We start from the raw sequence: 12,120 nt of genomic DNA on the forward strand, positions 1-12,120 counted from the left end.
TTTTGTCATTTATAAGAATAAAATTGGCCGGGCGCGGTGGCTCAAGCCTGTAATCCCAGCAGTTTGGGAGGCCGAGACGGGCGGATCACGAGGTCAGGAGATCGAGACCATCCTGGCGAACACGGTGAAACCCCGTCTCTACTAAAAAATACAAAAAACTAGCCGGGCGAGGTGGCGGGCGCCTGTAGTCCCAGCTACTCGGGAGACTGAGGCAGGAGAATGGCGTGAACCCAGGAGGCGGAGCTTGCAGTGAGCTGACATCCGGCCACTGCATTCCAGCCTGGGTGACAGAGCGAGACTCCGTCTCAAAAAAAAAAAAAAAAGAATAAAATTAATAATACCTAGCAGAATGACTGAGATGCAGATTAAATTGCAAAAATGGTCACATAGCAAGTAACTGGTGATAGAATAATCAGTTCAGTATGACTTAGTTGCAAACTATCTCTATTCCACTGATGTATAAGAATGAAACCACCTGCTTAATAGAAGGGATCTCTTAGAACATGAAACTTTATATGTGTATATAACCTGAACGATTATGCCTTTAGGTATAGATGTGCCACTTGGGGGAGATAATGTGTGCATACCATCCAAATTACAGAATTCTTAATAATGTGTTTTATAAAGTAACAAGATTAGGAGGAATAATCTTAATTCAGCACATTACCTAAACTCTCACTGCTGAATTGTTTAATTGTCTTCAAAGCACTCATTCTACTTACAACCTTGGGTAGATGTCACAGTTGCTCCCAGTCTGGCCTTAACTAATAACTTGATTAAGCTTCACTTAAACTGTGGAGTGTGAGAGCATCACCACATTAACCCATCACCAAAACCTAACATTCTTAAATTTCTTTGTACTTTTTAATAATTGCAAAAATCCTGTGGCATCCTAAATGTACAGCTGAAGTTCAGAGGACTCTAAAAGTTATTTCATGTAGAGTTTTAAGACCCACAAAAATGGAATAGTTTGTTGATGTGACGGTACATTTTACCAACATATATAAGAAAAGACACAGTTACATCGTGCCAACAGCAATTACATCTTAAGTCCCCAATTAAAATGTGACTTTTTAAACTCCAAAATCTCCATGTGACGGTTTAGCCATCTGTTTAATGACACAACTGCCATTGATTTGAGCATAGATAATTATTACAATAAGAACAGTGCTAGAGAAAGATCAACTCAGATCCCAGTTAGAATGTCAGTTAATTATGAAGAGATAATTAATGAGGGTAGGTACCATTATGTTATATACAGGGAAGTAATGTATGTAATATGTACATACAAATATGTAATAAATATTCCCAATCCAGGTATAGATCATGTAAAGTGTATAATTATATCCATTGTTAACTATTATTTTAAATATTCTAAGATAGAGAGATAGATAGATATCAAATAGTATATGTATTTACTGAGCTATCTTCAGCCAGAAGAGGTGTTATTTTCATAAGTTATCTATTGAATTAATTGCATTTGGTCTTTGCATCAAAATATTCCTATCCCCAATTATTACATGGAAGCTTTGTGTTTTATGGCCACTTTTACAAATGTAAGAGGGAATTTTCAGTCTCATTCCTGGTGAAATGTATGACCATATCCCCTAACATGCTGCTAATTATGTTTTAGAAAGACAATACTGTGATGACATTAGAATAAGCCCTCAGCTGTCAAATGTAATGATGGAAAGGAGAGTTCAGCAGGAGGTGATTCTCAGAGCACATACTAAACACAGTTTTTAATTTCTCTGTAACATAATTCCTTTTATAAGGAGAAAAATTGATTAATTTCCTTCTCACTGTCTTGATATTAGTACTTTTGAGTTGTTAAGTGGATAGAAGCCAAATTATAGAGAAATTTTTTTAAACTTTCATCTTTAATATCTTTTAACCAAATGCTGCACACTTGAGCCTGTGTGTATTGGAGAGTATTGGCATTTATTATTGACTCATTAATATCAGAAGCAAAGAGATTTTTAGCATGATTACCTCACAGGAGGGAAAGAACTTCTCTGCCTGGCTCCTGTATTCTCATTTTGGGCATGAAATTAAGCTTTATTATGGTTCATGTATAGCATTATTGACACTTCTGGCTGTATAAACATTACAATCATATGAATTCAGATTCAATCAGTTAAGAATTTGTGACATAACTTAGATAAGTTACATTTTTGTCTTTGTGCTATTAATGAAGATTGTACATTTTGTAATTTATAGAATTTATAGGACAATATATTAAAGAACTTCAACCATTTAAGTGAAGGATGCTAGGGAGATCCTGATATATTCTTTGCTAAATGCCATGTGTGGTTAGCTGCGATTGAATTCCCTTACAGGAATGTGTAGTATTTAAGAATTATAGATTTATTTAAACTCACTGGGGACTTTGTTGTAAAATGTGAATAGTAGTTTACTAGGGATTATAACTCACAATTCATCATCAGACTTAGATTTGAATTCAGGTATTTCCACATACATCACTGCATACTTGTGAGCAAGTTGCATAATCTCTCAGAACTTCAATGTAGTTTATCTAAAATATGAGTAATATAAGTACTTTTCTCAAAGAGTGTTTAGGAGATTTAATTTGATAATAAATCTCAGCTTTTGGTATTAATAGCTGAATGTCCTAAGCCCTCAATAGGAGTTAGATATTATTAACATTTATCTAAAAATTAAATTAGGATGGTATTAGATTTCTATTTGGAGGTATACATTATTGAGATATAGTACCTTCTCTGCAAAAATACATTTCAAATATAATTTTTAGATTGTAATACAGATTTCATGATTTATTCTGCCTTTTTCTCCAAAGAGCTTGAGTTAAGGATGATTATAATGCATTCATGTAAATGGCTACCTTTGTTCTGCTTATTTTTTTAGTTGAAAACAATGGTTTGTATATAAGGATTTTTAAAATAATTTTTTGTTTTATTAATGACAAATTATGTAAAAGTACTAAATATAGAACAGAATTTAGGAAAGTGAGAGTTGAAAATTGGGAGCCATGAAACCTGAGTTCTGGATCTAGTTCAGTTTGTCCTTTTGCAATTACTTAATCTACCTACATTTCAGTTCTTCAAAGTTGAGAAGAAACTTGTACTGGATGACTTTTATGGCCATTGAGAGTTGTTAATTTATGATCCTACAATAAACTCAGTACAAATCTATTTTCGAAATTATACTATTTATCTGTGGGAAGTATTGAATCATGCATCTTTGATTCTACTTATTTTTTCCACTCAATAGGATAGTGTGTACATGGTTGCTTTATCTTGAAGTTGATTTTTAAATATTAGGTTATCACATGACCTTAAAATGTATCTAGCCAGGACATTACTCTAGTTTTTGAGAAAACTGATTTCACACATCTAGGGAAGATCTAATTCTCGCTATCATCTTTTCTGTAAAGGAAATTACATAAATTACTAGGCATAACAACTTTTACTGCTTTAGTAGAAGTTGAGTAGTAAGAGTTGTTTTTAAAAATTATTAAGAATTTGAAAGAAAATGCTATGAAATAATTTTAATTGAAGGGATAATTATGTTCTCCCTATTAAACAAACTTTTATGCATTTAAGTTACTTGTGTGCCTATTGATACAATATAATTTATTAAAATTCTATAGCTTTATATATTCCTAATTTTTAATGGTGTTAGCAAAAAAAAAAAAAAGAGAAAAATCGAGGTGATGAAGAACTGAAATATGTCTTCTGAATCCCATGTGGCTCTCAATAATTGGATTAAGAAAAGGAAGGTTGCTGACATTTTATTTAGATTGCCTTAATTTCATCCATGGAAACAAATGATCTAATAATATAGTTTATAAAGGTATAAACTCTCGCTCCTATTTGAATAGTGCTAACTACAATCAAATAATTTGTTTTATTTTTTGATAATGTAATGTTCTTATTCCCATTTTTCCTATAACACCTTTTCCTCAAAAATTAGCTCAATCAAGAAAGGCATCAGTGAGTATCTAATTCCCATGTAGTTGGATTACATTTTTGAGCCAGGGAGTGACCATTGTTTAATGAGACTGATTTTATAGCTTAATTTATTTGGCTTTGGACTACAATATTTTATTTATACTCAGTGAAGTAGAGAATGAAACGAAGAAGCAATGTGAGTTTTGAAATTATGCTTACATCTTTATGACAATTTATTTTAGGTTTGCCTCATTTGACCCTCTTTTCTATTACAAATGCACAGTCCTGGCTTTCTAATTTCCTTCTCAAAATGCTGACATTGCATTATTTTCCTGCCACAAATGGACCTCTTTTCTTCTTTTTTGTAAAAATAACATTCCAAATATCCTACTGCTTTATTGTCAAAGTTGTAAAACCATCATTTGAGATGTCCCATGGGGTTAGCAGAGAAGAATGTACTCTATGCCTTTCCTACCTTTTGCCTCCAGAGGCTACTTTGGAGGGGAAGTAGTGAGGAAGTCTGCTAAGGCAGTTGCAGAAATTGCTTCCTAGTTCACCCAAGGTCAGAGCCTGGTCTCTGTCTACACTGTACAAATTTAACTATGGAGTGTCTGTTAAAATGGTGTGGTCTGAGTTTAGCTGTTCTAGAATGTTATTTTAGATGTAAGCCCTGTGTTCAATTTGCTGAGACACACTGTACATACCAGAGTTGGTAAAATGAGTCATGTATAAAAAAGCCATGTTTCAATTCCTTTAGAAAAAAATTCAAAAGGTCTCAATTAGTTCAGGCTTCTAATAAATAGCATTCACACATATTTTAGTCTGAGGTTTGAAAACCCTAAGGTGGCATATACTATATATGCTATATTCCCAAAAGATATATTTATTTCATAATTTCACAATTTCACATTATTTTACTACCTCATTTGGTTTAGTTTTGTTATTTCTTATCTATCATTTGCTTATCTTAATTTAAAAAACTGTTCTATATCATTAAGTATTTCATCTTTCAGTTGGATGACTTTGCATGTAATTATGGAAAAAAGAATGAAAATCATAATATTTGTTATGGTTATCACAAATGATATTGAGAGCTGCAAACAATTTACAGTTAATTATGAAATTAGTTGAAGAATTAATTACTTTCTATATGGGCTACATAGAAGATGGGTTTCAACATGTATCTATGAAATTATCAGCTCATTTTTTATAAGTAAAACAAAACATGTATGTACACATAGGCAAACGTATCTAACATCTAAAGCACTAAACCTTTAATATATTAAAATCATTGTAGGGCTGACTTTTTAGTTTTTATTTATATTTAAAAGCATTTTAATCACATCAATTGGGTCACAATTTAGACTGTAAATATTCATAATATTTCATATTAAGATTGTTTGACATGGTCTGAGTGTCTATTAGGTTTTTTTAAACTCTGTTTCAGCCCTGTCACTTGTTTTTGTTTCGTTTTTTTGTGCATGTCATATGTTATAGTAGAATTAAAGACCTTGTTTTATTTGCAAAATCCAGTTAGCAGTTTTGCCACTGCCTGTTCAAACTCCAGCTTCATGGCCCAGGCTAGATACTTGTGACAGTGGATCTATGGGAATGAATGATGGATCTGTGTAGCAACGATAGCTTTAATCTCTAACTAGCTTTCATTTTTCATCTTTACAATTTCCATTTCCTCTTTCTATTGAAATAAGTTCAGTTGAAATAAATGGATACTCCTGCACGTGTTGATGATCCTGAGAGCTCTTCTGAGAATAGCATTGGCCTGTTAATGATACTGTTAATAATTTTTTTCATACTTTTCTCTTTTTTTGTTTTTTTTTAGTCTCGACCTATTCCTTCCCACCTTACTTCAGCAGTTGCAGAGAGTATCTTGGCTTCAGCTTGTGAGAGTGAGAGTAGAAATGCCGCCAAGAGGATGCGTCTGGAGAGACAGCAGGTACTGAGGCATCTTGAGGTCTGGTGAACACCAGCTATAGCAAATGCAGTTCATTTAATTTGATTAATGTTGAAGAGTAAAAGCTCTTGAATGGATTTAAAGTACACAGATATCTAGTTTTTGTGTCTTTATGATATGAATTTAAAATTGAAAACGTGTGTTCCTGTGATGAATGAAGGTCAAAGAACAAAATGTTTCTGTGGCAAAAATGAATAGCAAAACTAATGAGTTATAATTCTATTTAGTATCCAATTTAAAGATCAATTACTTATTAAGAGGTTCTAACTGATCATTTCCAACACCTTTGTAAATTTACCTCATGACTTATGAGAGTGACTTGATTGTGTTCATTTTGAATGAAAATGAACCAACCTCTCTTTAATTTCCTCTGGTCTACTACCGCATGCCAATACATGATGCCGAGAGTGGTGACAGTACCACACAACTTTGAAAGAGTAGAAAGTCAAAAAATGAGGATATACATAATGAAAATTCATGTCTTAGATTTACTCTCTCATTAATTAATCATTTATTCTATGCCAATTGCATGTCATATTTCAGTATCTTTTTTCTAAGGCATCTGTGTATTGGAGATGTTTGTACTTTTTGTATTTTGCTCACTGGTGTTTCCCTCAGTCTTTCCCTTGGGTTATCTCTATATTTCTGTTTCTCTTTCTTATCCCAGAAATGTCTTTCTCTTTTTTCTGTCTACCCCCTTTCTCAAGTATCCGTAGTAAAAATCTAAATTGTCACGTGATATACTAAATATTCTGCATAAAAGTTTGCCACATTTTCATTTGCAAATTATTTTTACAACAAATGAATCATATGTTTTATATCGCTAATTGAGGATGAGGTGAGTCAAGACTAAAATAAGTTAGTTCAATTTTGATTCTACAGTAAGCTAGTGGACTTCAAAGAAAAAAGCAAAAAAGTTTTTTCATTTCAGGCTTAGAATTCTTTAACGTGTTTCAGAATGATGCCAGCTTTGATTTGATGTGTTTATTATTAAAATGTCATGTGCTAATAATTCTAAATGCCACAAAAGATGAAGCCTTCAGTTAAATGAAAAATACAGTATTAGTCTCAGATAAAAACCATGTAAAAAGTCAATTTAAAATGTGCTAATCATGCCACCAGTATTGATTCATATATATGTGCCCTCTGTTGAGTTTTATTATTGTTATATCTATAAAATGTATCTTATACAATGAGTTATAACACTATGTATAATACCATCTGGCATAGTGATTAGGGGAGCGCATTCTGAAACTAAAGAGATCTGGTTTTGAATCTCATCTCTATCTTTTCTAATTGTGCAAACTTCAGCAAGCTATTCCAGTTCTGTGTGCTTTGGTTTCTCCATATGAAAGACAGCAATACTAACAGTACCCATCCTTTGAAGTCATTATGAGAACTTTAAATGACAGATTCATGTTATGTACTTAGCATTTTGCCTGGTGCATAGCAAGCATCAATAAATTCAGTATAGAAAAGACTTTGATGTCTAGCTGTTTTGTCGTTGGATTGATATCAGTTAACTAGAAAGAAGCATTAATGACACTACCTAAGGTATTGGAGTTTCAAAGTCAAAGTCCATTTGAGAACAGATGCTAGCTCTAGAAATTGGGATCGTAGAATTCTGGGATTGAAAGGGCTCTCCTGGTTGTTGTCTAGCTATATATCCCACCTAGTCTACATTCTAGAATATCCCTGTATAGTTTTAATGATATGTGGAGTTGTTATAAAAATTAAATGACTTATTCATGTTATATACTACCTATAATATCACTCTACAATATTCCCCAAAGTTGGTCATCAAGTGATATTTGATCCAGTCACTTAAATACTGTGGGCCTAATCTGTAAAATGGGAGATACAGATATCAATTCATAGAGCTATTGTGAGGATTTTATAAGTCAATTCATATAAAAGCATTATATATTTCATAAGTTTATATGTTGTTAAATATATATTTGTTATTTGCTTTAGTATCTCAAATCTCACACTTGTACTAAAGATCTGCTATTTACTAACACTCTTTCCTACTGTCAGAGATTTATCATTGTCTTTGAAGGTCTTTACATTGAGCTCAAATTTACTTCATAGACTTTCTATCCACTGAAGAAAAACTTCTAAAAATAATTAAAAATGGGACTTCTTACTCCTGCCTCAGGAGTAGGGCCTAGAATGAATGAGGACCAGTGGTCCTTGGCCCTGCTCCCCATACTGTCTCCTTTTTATATGTCCTCATATATGTATTGCAAGGCTCTGTTTCTGGGAATGGAAGATACCCAATAATATCTCCACATTAAAAAAAATACTGTTTTCTTTTTTTCCCCCTGTTTTTTTTTTCTTTTTCTTTTTTTTTTTTTTTTTGTACTTTAAGTTCTGCGATGTATGTGCAGAACATGCAGGTTACATGGGTATACATGTGCCATGGTGGTTTGCTGCACCCCTCAACCCATCATCTACATTAGGTATTTCTCCTAAGGCTGTCCCTCCCCTAGCCCCCCACTCCCCAACAGACCCTGGTGTGTGATATTCCCTTCCTGTGTCCATGTGTTCTCATTGTTCAACTCCCACTTATGAGTGAGAGCACGCATGTTTGGTTTTCTGTTCTTGTGTTAGTTGGCTGAGAATGATGGTTTCCAGTTTCATCCATGTCTCTGCAAAGGACATGAACTCATCATTTTACATGGCTGCATAGTATTCCAGGGTGTATATGTGCCACATTTTCTTTATCCAGTCTGTAATTGATGGGCATTTGATGGGTTCCAAGTCTTTGCTATTGTGAGTAGTGCTGCAATAAACATACGTGTGGATGTGTCTTTATAGTAGAATGATTTATAATCCTTTGGGTATATACCCAATAATGGGATTGCTGGGTCAAATGGTATTTCTAGCTCTAGATCCTTGAGGAATCGCCACACTGTCTTCCACAATGGTTGAACTGATTTACAGTCCCAGCAACAGTGTGAAAACATTCCTATTCCTTCACATCTTCTCCGGCATCCATTGTTTCCTGACTTTTTAATGATCACCATTCTAACTGGCATGAGATGGTATCTCATTGTGGTTTTAATTTGCATTTCTCTAATGACCAGTGATGATGAGCTTTTTTTCATATGTTTATTGGCTGCGTAAATGTCTTCTTTTCAGACGTGTCTGTTCATATCCTTCTGAATGGGCAAAAACTGGAAATATTCCTTTTGAAAACCAGCACAAGACAAGGATGCCCTCTCTTACCACTTTTATGCAACACAGTATTGGAAGTTCTGGCCAGGGCAATCAGGCAAGAGAAAGAAAGAAAGGGTATTTAAATAGGAAGAGAAGAAGTCAAATTGTCTCTTTGCAGATGACATGATTGTATATTCAGAAACTCCCATCGTCTCAGCCGGAAATCTCCTTAAGCTGATAAGCAACTTTAGCAAAGTCTCAGGATATAAAATCAATGTGCAAAAATCACAAGCATTCCTATACACCAATAACAGACAAACATATCCAAATCATGAGTGAACTCCCATTCACAATTGCTATAAAGAGAATAAAATACATAGGAATACAACTTACAAGGGATGTGAAAGACCTCTTCAAGGAGAACTACAAACCACTGCTCAAGGAAATAAGAGAGGACACAAACAAATGGAAAAACACTCCATGCCCATGGATTGGAAGAATCAATATCATGAAAATGGTCATACTGCCCAAAGTAATTTATAGATTCAGTGTTATCCCCATCAAGCTACCATTGACTTTCTTCACAGAATTAGAGAAAACTACGTTAAACTTCATATGGAACCAAAAAAGAGCCCTTATAGCTAAGACAATCCTAAGCAAAAAGGACAAAGCTAGAGGCATCACGCTACCTGACTTCAAAGTATACTACAAGGCTACAGTAACCAAAACAGCATGGTACTGGTACCAAAACAGATGTATAGACCAATGGAACAGAGCAGAGGCCTCAGAAATAATACCACACATCAACAACTATCTGATCTTTGATAAACCTGACAAAAACAAGCAATGAGGAAAGGATTCCCTGTTTAATAAATGGTGTTGGGAAAACTGGCTAGCCATATGCAGAAAGCTGAAACTGGACCCCTTCCTTACAACACCTTATACAAAAATTGCTCAAGATGGATTAGAGACTTAAACGTAAGACCTAAAACCATAAAAAGCCTAGAAGAAAACCTAGGCAGTACCATTCAGGACATAGGCATGGGCAAAGACTTCATGACTAAAACACCAAAAACAATGGCAACAAAAGCCAAAATAGACAAATGGCATCTAATTAAACTAAAGAGCTTCTGCACAGCAAAAGAAACTATCGTCAGAGTGAACAGGCAACCTACAGAATGAGAGAACATTTTTGCATTCTATCCATCTGACAGAGGGCTAATATCCAGAATCCACAAGGAACTTAAATGAATTTACAAGAAAAAAACAACCACATCAAAAAGTGGGCAAAGGATATGAACAGACACTTCTCAAAAGAAGACATTAATACGGCCAACAAACATATGAATAAAAGCTCAGCATCACTGATCATTAGAGAAATGCAAATCAAAACCATTATCTCACAACCGTTAGAATGGCAATCATTAAAAAGTCAGGAAACAATAGGTGCTGGAAAGGATGTGGAGAAATAGCAATGCTTTTACACGGTTGGTGGGAAAAAAATATTATTTTCAAACCCAGAAGGGTTCAAAGAAATTATGGAATTGTGGGGAAAAATGAAGAAATCATTTTTTTTTTAAATTAAACTCTAAGATTTGCTAAAAACTTATTGGGCAATTCCTAGATACAGTTTCATTTACCATTCTCAACAACCCCATGAGAAAAGATACTATAACTCTCATTTACATGTAGGAAAACTGAGGCCCAGAGAAGTGAAATGATTTGTGCAAGGTCACCAGCTGCACAAGAAATCCAGAATATGCATTTATATTAGATAAAACTGATGCCTGAGATCTTTTCACAATCCTATAATGCATTTTCATGTGTTATGTTCATGGAGGGAAACCCATAGCCTAGAACAACATTTAGGACTTGTATCATTTGTGCCTCTGCTGATAAGGTTTTGGCAGTGCAGTTTTCTTCTGGAAAATGGTTTACTTTATTTACAAAGATTTTGTACTTTCCCATAACTAGCAATCTAGAGTTTGCTTGGATATCAGCCTAAAAAAGGCTACAAACTTCCCAAAGTGCTTCACTTCATCTGGAGAGCTGTTTATGCACTGTAAACACTAATTTAGTGTTTATAATTAGTATCTCAAAAGTATATAAACTACTTTTTCTTACTATAAATTCTATAGATTTCCTTAGCCATGCCACCCAGAAACTTCTACCAAGTGATTCTACTTCCTACCAAAGCATGTAATTGGCAGAGATCCCTCTATTAATTGAATCAAACCCGCCTTTGCCCAACTAGAGAGAATCAGAGTTCTTTTGCGTGTTAGCAAGGAGCTCAGTCTTCCTGTGTGCATTCTTAACCCATCTCAAAATTCTTAGAATTTTCTAGTGACTCAGAGATTCTTCATTGTGCCCCCAATTTTCTGTAGGCGCACAAATGTTCAAAACATGAACACTCAAAATTGGCTTTCTGTTAAGCCACTTGTCTGGCTGCTTGCTGCCAGTGGTTAGCCACATGTAGAGATGTAATTGTGTATGTCTTCCAGAGTTTATGAAGCTTGATGAATTAATTGGATTTGATAAAGCTCTTTGAGCTATGAACATGAAAGGTGGTATGGATGTGTTAAATACTTTATTCCATATGTCCATTTTGTTCCAAAATTCAGAGGAAGCTTGTTATTATGCAGCCTCAGCCCTGAAGCAAGCCAGTGGCAAGGACAGGAGCCTACTGCTTCATCAGGAATCAGATTTCACAAAGTCCATTCCCAATGCAGTTTGGAATATATATATGGCATTTTTCTTTATTTAACATAAAATCTGTGCTTTTTAGGTTATCTAGGAAATTCTTCTTCACTTTGACAATTCAAAAGGGGCAGTGAGATTTCACATTTAGAATTCTATGACATAGCTCAAAATTTGTGGATTCTTTTCTCTATATCTTTATTATTTAGTAATTATTCCTTTTTCCTTAAAAACAAAAAGATCTTATAGTTATTGGTTACATTTCATTTGAAGACAAAGAGGCAAAAAGTAAGAGGGATTAGAACCAGTTATTTGTTGGTGATTTATCTCCTATCAGTGTATGATTTTTGCTGGTTT

The 12,120-nt window shown here is 34.2% G+C and overlaps 1 protein-coding gene across 11 annotated transcripts in view; it reads left to right on the plus strand.

Moving 5' to 3' along the window:
- Positions 1 to 12,120, plus strand: part of NOL4 (nucleolar protein 4) — a 387,024-nt gene that overhangs the window by 292,252 nt on the left and 82,652 nt on the right. For all 11 annotated transcript variants that reach the window (XM_050767257.1, XM_050767246.1, XM_050767248.1 and 8 more), the window contains one exon: positions 5,773 to 5,886. In XM_050767257.1, coding sequence (XP_050623214.1) covers positions 5,773 to 5,886 — 114 coding nt within the window. The remainder of the gene's footprint in view (positions 1 to 5,772; positions 5,887 to 12,120) is intronic.

This window comes from Macaca thibetana, chromosome 18, assembly GCF_024542745.1.
Source record: "Macaca thibetana thibetana isolate TM-01 chromosome 18, ASM2454274v1, whole genome shotgun sequence".
Taxonomy (NCBI): domain Eukaryota; kingdom Metazoa; phylum Chordata; class Mammalia; order Primates; family Cercopithecidae; genus Macaca; species Macaca thibetana.